The sequence below is a fragment of the Carassius carassius genome, chromosome 33, assembly GCF_963082965.1.
Source record: "Carassius carassius chromosome 33, fCarCar2.1, whole genome shotgun sequence".
Classification (NCBI taxonomy): domain Eukaryota; kingdom Metazoa; phylum Chordata; class Actinopteri; order Cypriniformes; family Cyprinidae; genus Carassius; species Carassius carassius.
In genome coordinates this window covers 9951512-9972284 of record NC_081787.1, presented here as the reverse complement: position 1 = coordinate 9972284, position 20773 = coordinate 9951512, and the positions used below count along the sequence as shown (strand labels likewise).

Sequence of the window (20773 nt, the reverse complement as noted above, 5' to 3'; positions counted from 1 at the left end):
GCAGCCGACCACCCAGTGACTTGACTTGACTCTGAAAGTTCAACGGTGACTGGCCCTGAGTCTGGAAGGTCAGCGGTGACTGGCCCTGACTCTGGAAGGTCAGCGGTGACTGGCCCTGACTCTGGAAGGTCAGCGGTGACTGGCCCTGACTCTGGAGAGTTCACTGGAACCTGACTCGACTCTGGACTGCCTGTGGAGACTTGAGACGCCTCGGCATCGGGCACCGCCTTGGCCTCCGGAACGGCATCGGGCACCGCCTCGGCATCGGGCACCGCCTCGGCCTCCGGAACGGCATCGGGCACCGCCTCGGCCTCCGGAACGGCATCGGGCACCGCCTCGGCCTCCGGAACGGCATCGGGCACCGCCTCGGCCTCCGGAACCGCATCGGGTCCTGTGGCGCTGGGCTGGCGGCCATCTTGTGCTGTGGCGCTGGCCTGGCGGCCATCTTGGGCCATGAATCTGGATCAGTGACTGACTTGGGCATTGGCGCTGGGTTAGCGGCCATCTTGGCGGAAGAGACAGGAGTGGCTGGGGCATCCCACAGAAGCCTATGCTGCAAGAAGTACACGAATTCCCAGAATTCCAGTGTCTCTAAATGCCCCATCTCCTCCTGAGAAACTGGATCATCCAGCCCGCTGTTGAAATAATCCTTCAGAGCCGCATCGTTGTATCCCATACCCTCGGCCAGGGACCAGAACACCTGTGCCAGGGCACCCACCTCATTGCCCTCTTGGCGGAGGGTGATCAGCCGGAGATACTTAGCTCTCCGCTCCGCCATCTTGGCTGGGGAACGGGAAAAAAACATACCGCTGGATCTCAGTGTGACGGAGTCCTTCTGTCACGTTCGGTGTTACAAAGAACCACGGGAGAGATCCAAGTGCAGGTATGTGACTTTATTAAAGGGCAAATCCAAAGGGTAAACAGTCCAGGCAGGGTCAAAACCAGAGAATCCAAAACATAAAAACAAGACAAGAAGACAAGGCAAGGGCACGACTAGATGACGGACATGAATTAACATCACATTAAACAAGGACTCCGTGACTAAGACTCAGACAGACCAGGTATAAATACACAAAAGGATAATGGGGAAACAGGAGACAGGTGGGGAACAATCAATTAACTAAACAAGGAGGAAGGTGACCAAATAAGGAGACAGGAAGTGATAATATGATAAACACCGTGGGAACTGAGGACACCTAGTGGAAACCCAGGGAACACAACCCAGACACTGTGACAAGAATTTATTCAGACGCCTTCAACATTTCTCACATTATTACAGTTTATTTGCTATCGCTTGTAAAATGGTTCTAAAATATGACAAGAACTTAGATTTAAACTGTGTCAGAACAAATTTGTCTTGATAATGTCATAACTTTGATATAAATGTATGTAATGGGTTACAATCAACCAAAACTACAGACAACTGTTATTATGACAATATTTACACTACCATCAATACTTTGTTGAACAATTACCAATCAATGCTTAATTTTGTTCAAACGGTGGTGTGAAAAGGTTGCATTAGCAATTCAGAAAAAAAAAACACATAAGCAATACATGGTGCTTTATAAAGTGCTGAATAATTTTTGATATACAATTTTTTATTGATTTCACTAGTAGTTCACTGTATGAAGATTCTTTGGGTATAATATGTTCACAGTTCACTTAATTTTGCTATACTCACTTACATAAATGTATTGTAGTGTCCTGTACCTACTAGTCAAATATATAAAAAAATATATCTGGTGTCTGAATAATTTTTGGTTTGACTGTGCATTAATTCTTGTTAAAACTACAAAGTAATTCAGTCAATACCAGTGAGTGATTTCCTTTCATTTTCTTGGATTAACATTACAGCAGCCAGTAGCTAAATTAGGCGCGGTCACTTTAAGACACGATGAACGCATCCAATAGCTATAATACACATCCCATTTTTTTCCTCAACTGTTTACTTTCACTTAAGAAATAACTGACAGTTTTTTCGAGCATACTTTCTAAGGCGGGTATTTTGACATATTTTGTATGTATTTATCGGCACAACAGCAAAAAGAAGCAGATTCGGTGTTCAAGAGACGCCTTTCTCTGCATGAGCCCTGAACACCAGAACACCGCGAGTACTAAATTGGGCTCTTTTACATCTTTTTGTTTATTCAAACTGTGATTTGTTTTTGTTTGTTCAAACTGCGATTTGTTTTTGTTCGTTCAAGTGCAGGAGGGAGTTCAAGGAGAACTTTGCAGAAGAGAGCTCTGTTCAGTGTCGCTGTCTGTGATATGCAGCTCTCTCTCTCTGCGTGCGCACCATGTTAGCACGTCACGTTAGATGTGCTAATTTCACTGTAGGTTTAAAGACTCATTCTCGCCCCCTACAGATTCGGCTAGGTATACATCCGCGCTAAAATATCAAGGAGAAAGTCATCATAGCTTGCTTAGTATAGACCCAACTCTCAACCCTACTTTGATAATAGATTAACGGCGATAACGGCCCACCACTAATATATATATATATATATATATATATATATATATATATATTTATATATTAGTGGTGGGCCGTTATATATATTAGTGTTATATCTTTAACTTGTAAATACAGCTGGATAAAACAAAACCTGTGTCCATCTTCATTTCAGGCTGCAAAGCAACAAAATGTGAATATTTTAAAGGTGGGTGATTCGTTATCATGCCCACTGTACATATATACAATTGACAAACTTGTGGCAATAACTTAAAAGTGTGCGACCTGCTTTAGAGAATACATGTTTTTCATACATATCACCTAGACTAAGAATGCCCAAACACATCTTCAAATGCTCATGTTCCTCCACTGTAATTGGGATTCTTTCCATCAGCAAAGGGAACCTTGGAATAGCTTGAGACTGTAAGCGCTGTTCCTAATCATCATACAGAGATGTGCACCAGTAGGCTAACCTCATTTTAACATTACATACAGTGCCTGCAGTTATGTTACTTCCTCGTTCTGCAAACCGCAAGTGAGAGAGGTGGAGTCAGCCTTAATGGAGAGCTAGGGAAAGAAAGAGAGGGGGGAAAAATAAGATGGTTTAGTCCTATAATGTACACAAGCTTTGAGTGATTAGCATGAATTATGCACATGCATCTCAAGTCAGCAACTGACCTTCTGTCAACCTACAGGTTGTCCTTTCAAAGAATATTCATAGCTTGGCATTTTCTTATAGGAGAAAAACAAGGTTTATCTGGAAATTCCATAGAAAAGTTCCAAAATGTCTAGGTCATGAATTAATATTTTTACTTATTCCTATGTGCCAGCAGATGTATAAATAGATCTTCATATTTATCCTCTCTGTGACGCTCTCACTTATTCAGGGACTATGCTGGTATTAATGTTTTTTCTCTCCTTTATATCTTCTCAGTATTTCAGTTTTTCTCTCTATCATCACATTTTCGGCTATCTTCAGACTGTCTGGCTGGCAGCAGGTCAGAGCTTATTTCAAAACCCCGTCATTAGACACTTCATTTGCCTGCACGTAAGAGCCAATATTTACAGTTGGTGAGGGCGGCCACAGAGCTGTGGAGTAAAACCTCTGCTTTATCGGCCTAGAGGCTGATAACACTGACCCTCAGTCAAGCACTACCCTAAGGGAGCCACTCAGGGGCTCGGTAAATCCTCCTCATGCACACAGCAGCAGCTGAAGGAAATTAAGAACTCTTGAACTCCATTGACAAAAAGTGCAGCAGATTTTGAACTGCTGTGAATTTTTTTTACATTTTTTATACTGAATGTATCTTAGTTATATACAAACCAATTTTCAAAGGTTTGGGGTAAGTAAGATTATTATTATTATTTATTCTTTTCCAAAAGTTTTCCTTTTGTTTCTTCTTTTATTTATTTTTTAAGTAATTATTATTTTAACAATAAGGAGCATTGGAGTAATGGCTAAAAATTCACCTTTTCAATCGCAGTAAATTGATTATTACTATACAATTTTATATAATCAAAATAACATTTCACAGTATTACAATATTGACTGTATTAATCTAAAGAATGTAGACTTGGTGAGCACAAAACACTTCTTTTAAAAACTAATTGTATGATCCTCAAACTTTCGAACTGTAGCATCCACAAATGTAGATCTATAAAACTTATGTATGTATGAAACAAAAGTGGAGCTATAAAACATTAAATACAAAGGTATTGAATGAGTTCAGAAAAAAATATAGTGCAATGAGTGAAACGTTTGTGTATGTGTGTGTATGTGTCTTTTTTTAAAATACCCTGGTCATAACACACTTACATTTAAAAAGAGCAGCAGCACTCTTCCTCATTTCTATCATTCGATTGGCAACAACATGAGGTAACGATGATAATTTGGAGTGAACAATCACTTGGAAATGCCATTAGCTCTGATTTTCAGTATATAAACACGGTAAGATTTGTCACTTTGAGGCCCAAGGATAAATCAGATTTTATACTAATGATTTCCCACACATCTCTGGGGTCCCAAGCATTTTGCATGATGCCGCTGCAGAGTATGGCTGTGGCATATGAGAGACCGTTTGTTAGGGTGAGTGCCTGTGTGTGTGTTTGGACTCCAGGTCCCATTGTGTTTATGTCGATCGATGTGACCCACGCTTGGCACATTAATAAACCCAGTGTGGTTAGCAGGGCTTTATTCTTCCAATGAACAAATGCCACACAATATGAACAAGCTGAAGAACCTTAGAAGAAATTGAACTCTGCCAGGTTTGCTAAGACTGATGAAAGCAATGCTTTTTAGTGCATGAGATGTGCTGAATCAGGAAGTGCACTGCTTCTTGTTTGCAAGATGGTACAATGTGGTACATGTGTTCCCAAAAGAATGGACTTGAAAGAGGGAACACATTTTCAAAGCACTATTCCTGATGAAATAAAAAAAGAAACTGTGCTAATTAAAGCTTTATATATAATTCACATACAAGGACACAGTGTTTTACAGAACGTATTTTATTGTAAAGCTATAAGGAAAGAGTACTTACAAGATAGTATTTATTTGATTTGCTCAGCAAAAATAAAAGATGATTTTTTTTTTCATCGTGTTTAACATGCGGATATTGATAAGAACATAATGGAACGAATAAAGGCTAAAACTCTTCAAAGCCACTGTTTTGCAAATTACACATAACTCAGAAAAAATAAGAGCCATAAAAAAGAGACATTAAAATTTTAAAATAGACTAGAAGGCCAGTGATGATATTTTAGACACAGGCACACCAACTGAGTGCCCCCAACCATTCTCATCCTAACATATTCTACTTTTCAAAATATTTTACAATTTTACTTTATCTTTCAACGTGTTTTTTTTTATCTTTTTTTTTTTCGTTTTTTTTTAAAGCCATGTTATTATCATGTACATAAAACTGTACAAAAGAAAACAAGTCATCACAAGCGTTTCGATATAAATATAACCAACACTTAAGACTACAAACTTGTATTTCCTGTAATTATCTATTTAAACGGTGGCTGTTCTTCAATTACTTATTGTAGAGTTTTTTTTTTTTAAATCATGTGTAAGCAGATGTCCACAAACTGCTAAAGCGCTATCAGTTCATTTCAGAGCCAAATTTATAGTAATGAAGCCGCTCAGCCACCGCGTCACAAAATAAATCACTGATTTTTTTTCGAGGGGTAGAATGATGCGGTTTACTCTCTAGTTTTATTATGTGCAGAGATGCATGGTGAGCCTCATTATGCACGGTGACATTACAACACGATGACATGTTCGTTCATAACTCCTAATACCTGGACAAATGCAGCGGGTGGCTCTGTTCCAAAATGAGTCCATGTGTCAGACAACGAACTGATTCTTAATTCACATTGGATTTGATTGATTTCCATGTAATCAAAAACACGATTCAGCACAAATGAAATAGAGCTTACAGTAGGATGAAATTAAACATCAGTCATGAACAGGCCCACACGGAATCTGTGCCGGCAGAAAGCTCCATAGATTTCCACAGAACTGGAACGCCCATTATTTAAGAAGCCATACACAACCTACACCCTTGCATGTTGGTTTATTAAATATTTGGCTAATTTGATAATGCTTTCAGCAGCTGATTAATCTCTATTTAACCCATTTTATCATGTTCAAATCCATTACTCAGATTGTTTTTCCCGCGAAAATGAATGCAAGATGCAGATTCCATTTGGGCCTGCTCACAAAGTAGACAAAATCTTAAAGAAAACAGAGATTATGAGCTTTAAGTACTGTATACAAAAAAAGTGATTTTTTAAATTTTTTGCTCATCACTGTTCTGCAAACATCATAAAAACAAAAAACATAAGTTTGGAACAAATAACCATTTTTAATTTTGCTTCAAGAATGCTAATCGAAGTATGAAAGAAGGACAAATTTATACTGCGGATAATAAAACTAAGAGAGTTGTGTGGAAAGTGCAACTTAAATTAGAAGGAAAAAAAAAAGAGAGATTGTGTTTGGTATGAAATAACAGTAGTCCAGAATAACAATGTCTCCAATTTTCTTAAACAATAAACAAAGTCATAAATACATTAAAAAAGACTGGTTGAGAATACATTATTAGCCACAGATTCATTCAGACTTTATATAACACTGCTCTCTTTGAATTAAGAAACTACCTACATTCCAGATCCCACATGAAAGTAAAATATATTGCTGTCTGACAAACAAACAGACAGCTACAATTGCAGGATGATGTTATATAATGTTTCTTTTGATTGTTTTTCACCCTACAACCAGTGTATAAGATGTTTTTATTATTAACGCATTATTTTTTTTTTTATAAGATTCTTTGCACCACTGTTTCACACAGCAAGAGCCATTTTATTAAATTAGATGCCACAATTTGGCCACTGAAAATCCAAGCAAAAAAAAAAAAAAAAAAATCAATGCGTATAGATTTAAAATTTCTTGCTTTAAAGGGAATGATTGGATCCCTCCATGTATCCACACAGGTGTGTGAAGACGCAGATGTTTACACACAACACTCCAAGTGATTTGACCTATCAGTATCTGTGACAGTTGCTCTCCCGGGATAAACTCCAGGTTTACCCAGTGGGAGTGAGAGACTGTCTACCTGTCATGCAGCGTTTGAGGTTCATGCAGCATGGGCAGCTTCTGTTTGTCACTGCAGAAAACACATTTAAGGTCAGTAGTCACTGGGATGATTAAAAGAACAGGAAGTTAAATGAAGCAAACGAATGAGTGAAAGTGTCAGTGTTCTCAAATCAACACTTCGACCGAGTGAGGTCTTTTGGTATCTCCTCAGGTCTCCCCCAAAGCTGCAACAAGCTCAGCAATGCATGTCCAAAGGGGGCATCACAGGGAATGCAGAGACCAAATACCCTGTCAAATTGGAATTACAACTTATTTACTTAGTCAAGTCCTTAGTCAGGTGTTCAGTATGCCAGTGTTCAAATGAAAGGTCGGTCTTGTACTAAATAACTTCACACAGACAAAAGGAAGTGTCACACCAAATGTCCATGACCTGACAAACCAGCCGTAAGCACTCGTTCCTTTCTCTGTTCTTTTAAAAAAGACTTCAAAATACTATCAAATATTACACCCCAAGCACAGAGCTCTGTGAACACAGAATCAACACCTATAAAGTAAATGGCAAAATCATCCATGGTGAAGAGTTGGATTTAAGTTGCGAAGTTGCTGTGTGATATGATGTAAATTAAAGAGCACTTATTGTGTGTAGCTCAGTCCTTGAATACTCATCATAACTTTTGCTGACCTGCATCCCAACTGATGCAATCCCTGTTACCGTCAGTAACCGTCAATGAACTTCCTGTAAAGTCTTTCTGAAAGACCTCGCTTTCATTTTGGGACATTTCCATCAAAAGTGTCCTGGTTAGGTGAGCGCCATGGTGACTCGTGCGGTAATAGGTTAGTGAGATTTAGGCGTTTCTAAGGTCGCTGCAGGAGTCCTATGTCATACGTTCAAAGCACACTTCAAACATAATCTCAGATGTTTTAGAATATACTGAATTTGTTGAATACAACTTTAATGTAGTCAAACACGAGAAAATGACTGCTGTTACGATTTTTGAACCCGTCTACTTGTTATAAGCATTCAATTTGACCAGGTCAGACCCACCACAGAGCAGAGCCAAAATCTCTGACAAAACCACACATCTACACAACAGAGTTTGACATGTCCGGAAACAAATAGGCTATTGCAAAGCACATGGACAATTATATATATATATATATATATATATATATATATATATAGAATTTTTTTTTTTTTTTTTTTTTTTTTTTTTTTTGTACTGTGAAAGTTGTTTCTCCTCCTTACGGATGGGATGGGTTGAAAAAAGCTCTTCCAAAGGCAACTCACCTCAAGCCTCAGCTTCATTTGGATAGTCTTCTGAAGTAAGAGAGGATTACAGAGGAAACGTCACTGAGAGAGCTTCCTGTGGGAACTGATGAAGCCCATCAAATTTGTCCAAAATGACAAATGGCATCATGCAAACCTGCTTCAGTTCATTTGTTTCCCTTGGATGTTGCCCCAAATTCTGTGTTCACTCGAGTCCCAAGTACTTAGACGGCAGAGGCTCATAACGTGGATTATCTTTAGCATTCCATGGTCCAAACGGTTGTCCTTCTTTTACTGACAGGGAGGCAAATCCTCTGAACAATGTCCCTTCTACTATTATCAACAGAAGGAAGCCGTGACTTCAAGAGTCTGTTCAGCTAAATCATAAATCAAAACTGGTTCATCAGACGTGAAATATTTACATCACTGTACATTAAGAAAAGAGTTTCCTATGAAAAATAAAGACAAAGGTAAGAAACAGTTACCCTTCAGTGCTTAAAGAAAGGTGAATGTTTTCTCTTTAGTAAAGTATACACGTTGAGAATGTATATCCTTCTTGGATTGCCAGGATTTGGTTCGCCAGTTCTTCTGGCTTAGTAGTTACACACAGAAGAAAAACTAAAGTATTATTTGGATGTATATAAGTTTTAGATAAGCATAACTACAGTCCGATCATAAGTAATACATATATACACAATAATAAAAAAAAAAAAAAACAATAATAATAAAAAAAAAATCTGTGAAGAAATCGGATTAAAATAGGAATATAACCTTGACATTAAATGATCACAAAGTACACTTAAAAATTGTCCTTACATTCTTTCATTAGAAGTTTACATGGGGATTGTGTACTTCATTTCATATTCACTAAATTATTTTCTCTTTTTTTCTAATTATTCTCTTCATATCTATTTGGCTTCCAGAGCCTCTAACAATGCACAGGGTTGTATAAAACCTAGAGGGTTTTAAAGAAGGTGTCTAGCTGCTTTGTGTCAATAATTAGGCTTATGGCTGAGGGGATTGGAGATGACTGAGTAAATCGGGATCTGGCGGTGTGGTAGAATTAGCAGGTGTTTTGACAACGAGGCCTTTTATTCTCTCAAAGGCATTGCTGATCACAAGTAAATTGGATCGAATGTGGAATCAAACACAGGCGAACAACAGGTGAATCACAGGTAGATTTCTCTTTTGGAGCCTTGGCTAGAGGGTGTATTGGCAGGGACGTAATCAGCTGTCTGACTCAGGGGGATCTCCTCCCGGGGGCTGTCCTTGCTGGAGTCGCTGACAGTAGAATAGGCACTAGTGTAGGGAGGCAAAAAGCGAATGCTGGCCACTTTGTTGCTCCCGCCTCCACTCCGCTCCTCTCCGTGAGGCTTAGAGCTGCTGTCAGCCATCAGGCGCTCCTGACACTCCCTCTCCTGGTAAGGCACGAAGGTGGAGAGCTTGGACCCACTCTTGGCACTCTTGGTGCGGTTGGGTGAGGGCTGTCCAGGCATCCAGCAGGAATCCGAGTGGCCATATTCCGTACACTCGTGTGTGCATTTTCCAGTCATGGCCACATCAGGTAGAGGCCTCAGATCTGGAAGAAAAGATAATAAAAAAATGATTTCATTTTAATAATAAATACATTTAAAGCAATTCGTGAAAGGTATGTTTGGGTATATGTTCTGTTTTAATATATAAAATAGAGCCGACTCGAGTAACTTGTTTAGGAACATTGGTTGCACTGTATGCTTTTAATTCACAAAAGAAACCAAGCCATAGAAGTCATTTGGGAACTGGAATACATTGGTTGTGCTGTATACCTTTGACTCACTAAAATGAACTGGCTCATAGTAATTCATCAATAAATCAAACTACATTGGTCATGATGTGCCTCCGTGTTGTGACACCATTGAATAAGTATTGAATAAGTAACTCTGTCACAATATTTTTTACAGTGGTGCTGCTATATTCCATCATTCTGTATGATAAGAAAGTTTAGGTCAGTATTACTATTATATTTTGGATTTTACAATTTGTTTTAATTATTATTCTGTTTCATCTAGTCAACATTGAAGGAAATTTCTCAACAAAACCTGTTAAAATTATAAATTAGACAAATAACAGAGCCCTTTAAATGTAGCCCTACTATTGAAAGGCATAAATGAGTATTGAGATCACAATTTTATTGTGAAGCTTTACTTCTGCAGTCAATCAAAGCAGCACAAACAACTCTACAGACTATTCTCACCCTTGTTCACTGTAATCAATAAATGGATGCTAATGTTCACTATAAAAGGTTGGTGAAGCTGGATAGCATCACAAGAAGCGAACATTACGGGTCTGATCTGCAAAGGTCAAATTCCCTGTCTGGAAAATATAAATGCAAAAGCGGAGCCCAACCTTTCCTCTGAAAGTGACATTAGATTACTTTAATAGTGTGCATGTGAAAGGGGGGAGGGCAGAATGGCAAGTTCTTGATGGTGAAACATTTTTTTCCCTAAGTGTCTGAATTCTATAAAAGGCAGCGAACAAAATTATTTTGTCTCAGGTATTTGACCATCATAGAACACACTTTAAGATTTTTTTTTGCTTGTTTTACTTTTTAGATAGACTGATAGACTGACTGACAGACAGACAGATGAACTAAGAAATAGAAATTGACACTGAGAGCCAAACTATATTTGCTGCCTTTTAGCACATATATTTTTCTTTCACTATCACTCAGGGGAGAATATTCAAAATTAAGGCTCTGCCAGACTAAAAGAGACCTTCATCTCTGGCACACGGCACCTTTTCTGATCTCCTTCCTTCGAGTTGAAGTTAACCTCAGGAGTGTTTCCACTGAGCCTTGAGGCTGGAGAGACAGCCCTGCACCACTGCCCCTATATCACCAATCACTCCCAATTCAGCTCTCTAGCACTTTTTTTTTTCTTCAGCTAATTAGATTCTGCTGACCCCTTGTCACCATAATAGAATGGAAATTATTTCCAGATGAGTGTCTGACATTTGGTGCTGTCTACAGTAAAGAGGAAAGATGTGTTAAGACTGGGCTCCTTGCATTTTTTTTTTTTTCTGCTCTTCCTCTTCTGTGATGGAGGGCTGGCACAAGAGATTTGCTTTGTGTCATTTTCATTCAGCTGCCATGCCCCTGGGGTGATATGGATTGAAATATACATACAAGGTTCAAGCTGTTTTCTTATGAATTCTATATCCAATTGTGCAGCTGTCAGAATGTCCATTTGACCATTTCATTGTAGGTAATAATGCTGTTTGACATGCAGGGTGAGGATTTTAATATGAAAGAGTCATAATAATTTGATCAAAATGACAGTGATGAATAAGAATAAGCTTTTTGTGTGTATTAGGGGATGAAAAAAAATCCAACTATTATTCAGTATTCACCTCACTAAGCCCCTGATATCAATCAGAGTCAATTATTTCCGAATTATCTTATGTTTTATGCAGTTTATGTCTATTCAGAGTAGACTCAGGGTTAAACACTAAATATAGATGTTTATGGAGGGAAAGAAAGGGCATTTACAAATGATTAGATATTATAAATATGCTTAAATTAGTTTATATATATATATACATATATGTGCGTGTGTGTGTATGTGTGTGTTGCATAAATTATATTTCCAAAATAGACTTGACACCAATTATATGTAACATGAGAATTAAGTATACACATGTTTAAATGTAGATGTATTAGTATAATAATGATCTCAAGCCCATGTAATTGCAGTCATTGTAAGAGAGCAGTGTTGTATTCAATAGCTCATTGTTCCTTTACCCCAGGGCCCTCTAAGCCAATCCCTAACATATGCAGGCTCTTCACTTCATTCTATAACAGTTTTAGCCAATTGATTTTCAGCTTTGGCTATGCCTTAAAGCCACCCAAGGGAGCCTAACCGCTCAGGCCACAACACACAGGTTGCCCTGGGTGACAGGTGTGGAGGATAGCAATGGGGAAACCAGCCTTTATTTGACAGTTAACACCAACACTCCAACTATTCCACAATCCCTTGTGTGCGAGAGCAGTCTGATCTTGAGCACGGATGGAAGCAGACAGGCAGAGTTGATGGAAACCTCCACCACCTCGCCTCTGCTCTACCCTTCCCAACCCTTCTTTCCGTGGTCATTTGCTGGAATGTCCTCTCCTCCTGACTCCCCGTCTGCTTGTATGCAAACCTTGTTGAGGCTAATTAAACTTTGGCAGATTAGGACTTTGCCTTGTCACTCTTTATTCATGCTTAAACAAGTTATTACTTTTAGGAAAATTAAATTAGCCAGCTATTAATTAATCAACATGCTGCTTTTGAGAGGATAGGATAAGGGGGGAATAAAGTAAAACGTGATAAGGGCTTGAAATGGAACAAAAATATAAAAGGTAAAAAAAAGAAAATAAAAAAAAAAATCCAAAAGGAAAAAGGTTTAATGTGTTTTATCGTAATTTGTTATGCTTTTGCTCAATAATAACATTTATTTAAATGTATTTAAATTATATATTGCTAACATATTGCCATTATATTATTAGGTATATTATTAGGAATTATATTTCATAAATATTGTGTATTATTTATGCATCATCAAGTGCAAAAGCAGCAACATAATATGCAATCAACATGCGGAGTGTAGTGTGCAGAGTGCAGAGTGCAATTACATTAGAATGAGTAACCACAAGACCAAGACTGCCTCTCTCTTTTTGCATTCAGCATATACATTTTTTTTGCTTTAAAAATCATCTCCTCATAAGAAGTTCTTGTGTAAGTTTGATATTATGAAAATTCAGGGTTTAGTTGTGTACCACAAATTCTGTGCATCACGGCTATCAAGACAAGTCACTATTCAAATGATCTTACTGTATATCAAACAAAAAATCAAACAATCTAACAACTTTACCCTGTAAAATGAGAATTTTACATTTAATAGAACAAGACTGACCCAATAGATATTCATTTGGGAATCTAATGATTAGGTCAGACATGCAAGCCCTGCTCCACATTCTGACATTCCCACTTAACTGGTGGTTTGCTTGTGGCGTTAATGTATTGATGGGGGTTTAAATTTAGACTTGTTCTATTGCCAGTTTCAATACATGCTGTACTACAAAACTAAAAAGACACTGGGTAAATTAATGCAACAGAAAATCTATTTCCAGAATATATATATATATTTTTTTAATCATTCTACATTCTACAACTTATATTACAAAGTGACTTACTGTATGCAATGCAATTAATGTCAAGCATGCAAAATGTGCATAGAAGGGAGCTTTAGTTGTGCTTCATAAAAATTCAGTTTGATTTAGTGTTAATAAATGTTTAGAATTAATGCCACTATAATTTAAGTTTGTTATATTTTTATTTGACTGCAGGTGGATTTCAAACCTTAAATTCTACTCTATTTCATAAACACGGTCCCTTTTACATGAAACTGTGTACATTTTCACCTTTCTCACTGGCACAGAGGAGCGGTTTAAACCTCTGCAACATTTTTGTGTGCTTACGTTTTGCATCTCTTTGCCAAATGAGTTCTGAGCAGAGTCAGAGAGTGCCATCGTTTGGACCGTGTCCCATTGGCCTACATCTGTTAAACATGGAACTTATCTGATCCACAAAAATCAATGTCCTCGCCCGCTGACCAAATTTGCTCTCCTGACTCTGCCAGCCGAGGGAAGTGGGGAGCAGCATGTGTCATTCTGCAAACCTCCACATGTTGGCACGCTGTGTTTCAGTATGCATCAGCTGCATAGAATCTCCTCCTGGCTTTGGAAGATAAGCACATGAAGAAAGGCTATAGCCTCCGGCTAAAACAACTAGGGTAAGCTGCATAATATCTTCCACTCATGAATGTTTTAAAGTTGAGTTTGTCTGTGCACAAGCTGAATCGTTGAAGATGAAGCAAGGGTGTAGTGTTTGATTGTGCTGAAGGTCTAAACAACTGCCGGGGAAGAAGAAAACGGAGCACAAAAGCCTTCTGTATTCTAGATACAGACAAATGGATAGATGAAAAAGGAGCAAACTCAAACCTAAATTTCATTAAAATTGCACTGAACTTACATCAGTGTTGATTCAAGAATGCTTTGGAATTGTTTTGGTACATAGTCCCTTCTTGTACTCGGCTCAACAATGATAAGTGATTTGCCGTTCAAAATCTTGTTTCAGCTAGAATAAGACATAATCACTGTACAGGAATCCAGCTTGATTGGACAAACCTAATGAAATTAGCCAGTCCACTGACAAGACTTCAGTTTAATTTTGGAGGTGTAACAAGGCTTGGTCTGAGTAGTTGATTTCTGTAACAAGAGTATTTCAATGAACCATGCTCTATTCCATGTTTCTTTGTGCCAAATAAAATGAATGACTATAATTATAGCTTAGGCTACTGTAGGTCTAAATGACTTTTGACAGAGGGGAAGAGGAACACTGCTATAAAAGTCTGTCGTTAGCACAGCCTCCCACACGTTTCCTTCTTGCTCATGTATGTATAAATACAAAATGTTATATTGTATGCCAATCACTATTTACACTACCACTCAGGCATTTAGGGTAAGATATTTGGAATTAAATTAATACTTTTAATTAGGAATGCATTAAGTTGATCAAAATACATCCATAATGTTACAAAGGATTTCTGCTTCAAATTGATGAGGTTCCAAACTTTCAATTTATTAAAGAATCCTGGAATAAATTATCACTGGTTCCACAGACATTTTAACTGTTTAAACCACTGGTTTCTCTTTGATAATAATAAGGAATGTTTCCTAAGCACCAAAATCAGCATATTGTTACGCTTTTTGATGGATCATGAGACCCTTTAGACTAGATTTTTTTTTTTTACGTATTTTTATTAAATAAATAAAGATTTTTAGACTTTTCACAAATCTTAAAAAGAAATATCACTGACCTCACACTTTGGAGCAATAGTGTAGATGGACATACTAAGTATGATGAGCTGAAATAATACTTAAAAATGTGTCTAAAAGTACAACTGTTAGTCATGTAGAATTGAATTAGATGATATGCAGATAAATGAATCCATCATAGATAAAAAAAAAAAAAAACAGGAACTGCTCCAATAGCAGGGAAATTCTATACAGTGGAAATAACATAGGGTTCAAAGCATTTATTTTTTTAAGTGTGGTATAATTAATCGTCCTAATTTATTACACTAAACTGGCAGGCCTACAAAAAAAGAAGAAAAATCTTTCAGCGAGACCCCTGTAAAATTAGAACAAAACATACTTATAGGCAAATGTCATGCTGCACAAAATCATTTTCATTATTAATGAAGAAGAACTGAGGGACACAGAAGAAAGAAAGGAAGAATGAGAGATATCGTCTTTTTTTAAGGAGAGAATCTCTCTTCTCCCTCCAGAAATCAGTGGAGGGAAACTTCAATCATGCTACAAAAGTAAATAAATGTATGGCTGGAGCAAGCTGCCCTCAGGCCTGCACTCTCTCCAGTCAAAATAAGCTTTTAGGACCACAGTCGAGAGAGAACCACATAACTGAGATGAGCTGAATTTTTGAGGACGGCAACTGGCATTCATTTAGGAGAAACAAACGTGTACATGCACACGCTCACAAACTTGGGGGAGAGAAATTCTGCCATCATTAGAGACCTTTGAATTTCCTTTGAAAAGAACAGTGATATGGTTTGGGGTGATTCGTATTATAACATTGAGAAAAGGAAGGATAATAGAGAATGTGGGAAGAATATAGATATCCTCTTTCCAACATTTTCCTTCCAACCAAACAAAACGATTGAGCTTATTCCCAGTAAATATCCTTGTTTGATACTAAACGAAAGTGTGTGAGAGAAAAAAAAAATATTCCAAATTTTATAATATTACACCAAAAAAGTTCAATAATAGCCACCAAAAACAGGGGGGAAAACAAAACAACAACAACGAAAGAGCAACTGAATAACAAAATATTTGAATAGGTGTCTCAACTGAATGATAATGGTCCTGGTTATCTATTCAAAGCAAAGAGGCAGGAGTTTAAAGACAATGAAATCATTTTCGAAGATGTGTTTTTCCCTGGCGGTTACACTTTATACACCAGACAGATGTGTTTGCACATTTCCTTCATCCTACAGCACCTCGCTGACATACTGTGAGTCTCAGGCCTCTGTCCATGTCATACGGCATACATTTATTTCTGTGCCCATATTAACTGGTTACAGTATTCCAATTGCCTGCTCAAGCAGAGCGATACTGCGTAACAACAGCACACATACGTGCAAGTAGAGATTTGTCACGGACCCCATTTTAACCACACGTTGTTTACTGAGGAAAAATAAAATATTAAAGCCAACTACCTACCTTATGTTTAAAAAAAATAATAAAAAAAAAGAAAAAAATAATAATAATAATACATTTTGGACTTAATGCCAGTATAAACAGTAGCAGGAAAAAAAAAAAGTCCTACAGGTTCGGAAGACATGAGGGAGAGTAAATGATGACAGCATTTTCATTTTGAAGGGGAACTATCCCTTTAAGATGTAAATTAGACTGTTTGTGAAACAGAAGTTATAACACCAGTCATAAATGTTTCATCCAAAATGAATTGCTCTTATTATGATAAATTGGACACTAAAGTCTTCATTGAGGAACACCTTGTTGTTACTGTTGCCTTATTTATTTTTCAGAATATACATATAGTTTATAGTGTAAAGTATAGTCATTCCCTCATTTTATCATGTCTAGCATCACACTTGCAGTGATGAATCTGTGTTAATAAAAATTCTGAGATTACGTGCAACTTTGACACTTCCAGTGCAAACAGACTAATGGCGTTGTGGTACGATGCATCGCAACACATTACCGATAGCTTCTAGTGTCGAAACGGTTTTACACACCATGACAGATGAGAGAGGAAAAGAGAGGGGCGAGAGCTGACGAACGCATATTAAAAGTTGCTTATTTTCACATACCAACACACACCCACAGAGACTGAATCGAGTAGCTACTGTTGAGTGTCATATTGCTGAGTGTATTTTTGCAATTCTGTCTTTCTTTCTGTCGGCCAAGAGCCTCGAAGGAGAAAGGGTCATGTATGAGGTCAGAGGAGGGGTCATTCAGAATGACAAAATGTCACGGCACTGCCTTCTCTGAGCCCCGGTGCCCTTGTGTCACGTTTGGTGTTACAGAACACACAGGAGAGAGAACCAATTGCGTGTATGTCTTTATTAGGGGTTAATCCACAGAGAATAAACAGTCCAGGCGTGAGTCGAAAACCAGAAGAGCAATCCAACATAAACTAAACAAGACGGCAAGGCAAGGCAAGGCAAGGCAAGGCAAGGCAAGGCAAGGCAAGGCAAGGCAAGGCAAGGCAAGGCAAGATGACGGACAAGAATTAACGTTTAACATTAAACAAGGACTCCGTGACTAAGACTCAGACAGACCAGGTATAAATACACACAAGGATGATGGGGAAACAGGAGACAGGTGGGGAACAATCAATTACCTAAACAAGGAGGAAGGTGACCAAATAAGGAGACAGGAAGTGATAAGGTGACAGACACCGTGAGAAAGGAGGACATCTAGTGGACACCCAGGGACACAACCCAGACACTGTGACAGAACCCCCCCTCTACGGAGCGGCTCCCAGACGCTCCACGACAGACACAAAACAGACCAGGAGGGAGGCGGACAGGTGGAGGCTCAGGGGGAGGGACGGAGGGCCAGAAAAGAAAGACATTGGAAACAGGCACCAGACAGTAAACACAAAACAGGAAGACCAGGAGGGAGGAGGACTGGAGAAGGTTCAGGGGGAGGGATGGAGGGCCAGACTACAGAGAGGAACAGGGACAGGAGTAAATACAAAAACAACAGACAAAAAACAACATGAAGCCCCCCAGGGCGGGGCAGAAGACCACCATGTCCGTGTGGTCAGAGCAGAAGCCCCCCAGGGTGGAGCAGAAGACCACCACATCCTCGTGGTCAGAGCGGACGCCCCCCAGGGCGGAATGGAAGACCACCACGTCCTCGTGGTCAGAGCGGAAGCCCCCCAGGGTGGAGCGGAGGACCACCACGTCCTCGTGGTCGACGCCAGAGTCCCCCAGGGCGGAGCGGATGACCACCACCCCCCTGTGGTCGATGCCGGAGTCCAACAGGCCCGAGCAGCAGCCCACCCAGTGACTTGACTTGACTCCGAACTTCCCACGGTGACCCGCCCTGACTCTGGAAGGTCATAAGTGGCTGGCCCTGACTCTAGACCGGTCTTGGGCACCGAATCGGGAACGGCATCGGGCACCGCCTCGGCCTCGGGAACGGCATCGGGCACCGCCTCGGCCTCGGGAACGGCATCGGGCACCGCCTCGCCCTCCGGAACCGCCTCGCCCTCCGGAACAGCATCGGCCTCGGGCACCGCCTCGCCCTCCGGAACAGCATCGGCCTCGGGCACCGCCTCGGCCTCCGGAACAGCATCGGCCTCGGGCACCGCCTCGGCCTCCGGAACAGCATCGGCCTCGGGCACCGCCTCGGCCTCCGGAACAGCATCGGCCTCGGGCACCGCCTCGGCCTCCGGAACAGCATCGGCCTCGGGCACCGCCTCGGCCTCCGGAACAGCATCGGGCACCGCCTCGGCATCGGGCACCGCCTTGGCATCGGGCACCGCATCGCCCTCCGGAACAGCATCGGGCACCGCCTCGGCCTCCGGAACCGCATCGGGCACCGCCTCGGCATCGGACACCGCCTCGGCCTCCGGAACAGCATCGGACACCGCCTCGGCCTCCGGAACAGCATCGGCCTCCGGAACAGCATCGGCCTCCGGAACAGCATCGGCCTCCGGAACAGCATCGGGCACCGCCTCGGCCTCCGGAACAGCATCGGGCACCGCCTCGGCCTCCGGAACAGCATCGGGCACCGCCTCGGCATCGGGCACCGCCTCGGCCTCCGGAACAGCATCGGGCACCGCCTCGGCCTCGGGAACAGCCTCGGGCACCGCCTCGGCCTCGGGAACAGCATCGGGCACCGCCTCGGGAACGTCCTCTGGGCTTTGAGGAACGGTAGACGCCTGTCTCCTCCTCCTCCGCCCTCTATGTTGGCGAGTCGGTGACACCTTGTCTGGAGACTCAGGCGTTGGGTCGGCCATCTTGTGCTGTGGCGCTGGGCTGGCGGCCATCTTGTGCTGTGGCGCTGGGCTGGCGGCCATCTTGTGCTGTGGCGCTGGGCTGGCGGCCATCTTGTGCTGTGGCGCTGGGCTGGTGGCCATCTTGTGCTGTGGCGCTGGGCTGGTGGCCATCTTGTGCTGTGGCTCTGGGCTGGCGGCCATCTTGTGCTGTGGCTCTGGGCTGGCGGCCATCTTGTGCTGTGGCTCTGGGCTGGCGGCCATCTTGTGCTGTGGCTCTGGGCTGGCAGCCATCTTGTGCTGTGGCGCTGGCTCAGCAGCCATGACATTAACCGTCTTGGGAATCTCTAGGATCTTGGACAGCGTAGCGAAATAATCCAAGAAGGAGTCAGCGGCCCTCTTGGGCGTTGGCGCTGAGCTGGCGGCCATCTTGCACCGTGGCGCTGGGCTGGTGGCCATCTTGTGCTGTGGTGCTGGACCCGCGTTCATCATGGGCAGTGTCGCTGGCTTTCTCCTTCTGCCCTGGCGAGACGGCGGCTCTGGTCCCTCCCACGTGAGCCCAGAGTCAAAGGGGGGCCATGGTGGAGAGCGATGCTGGGCTTCCTCTCGCCCACCTCCCCCTCGGCGCCCTCCCCTGGTTCCGCGAAACACGACCAGGCGGGTTCCCTCAAACTGAATGCCTCTTTCCCGCTCGGTGGCTGGGGAAGAAGCGTAAATCGACATACCGCTGGATCTCAAAGTGACGGAGTCCTTCTGTCACGTTTGGTGTTACAGAACACACAGGAGAGAGAACCAATTGCGTGTATGTCTTTATTAGGGGTTAATCCACAGAGAATAAACAGTCCAGGCGTGAGTCGAAAACCAGAAGAGCAATCCAACATAAACTAAACAAGACGGCAAGGCAAGGCAAGGCAAGGCAAGGCAAGGCAAGGCAAGGCAAGGCAAGGCAAGGCAAGGCAAGGCAAGGCAAGGCAAGGCAAGGCAAGATGACGGACAAGAATTAACGTTTAACATTAAACAAGGACTCCGTGACTAAGACTCAGACAGACCAGGTATAAATACACACAAGGATGATGGGGAAACAGGAGACAGGTGGGGAACAATCAATTACCTAAACAAGGAGGAAGGTGACCAAATAAGGAGACAGGAAGTGATAAGGTGACAGACACCGTGAGAAAGGAGGACATCTAGTGGACACCCAGGGACACAACCCAGACACTGTGACACCTTGCTACCAAAAAAATAAAAATAAAACACCTATGAGCGTGTGTGTTTAAAAGTGTGTGCAAAAGAGTTGTTGTTGAGACCACAGGCAGCTTTGGGCACACTTACATAGAGTGTTATTGTGTGAATATGAGATTAGATCACCAGAAGGGTGACATGTTTGT

General features: G+C 41.3%; 1 protein-coding gene across 2 annotated transcripts in view; it reads right to left on the bottom strand.

The window, feature by feature from the left end:
• Positions 1–7326: 7326 nt before the first annotated feature.
• Positions 7327–20773, bottom strand: part of LOC132113704 (protocadherin-1-like) — a 163048-nt gene continuing 149601 nt past the window's right edge. For both annotated transcript variants that reach the window (XM_059521634.1, XM_059521635.1), the window contains exon 5: positions 7327–9898. In XM_059521634.1, the coding sequence (XP_059377617.1) occupies positions 9489–9898 (410 nt within the window). In that variant the 3' untranslated portion in view covers positions 7327–9488. The remainder of the gene's footprint in view (positions 9899–20773) is intronic.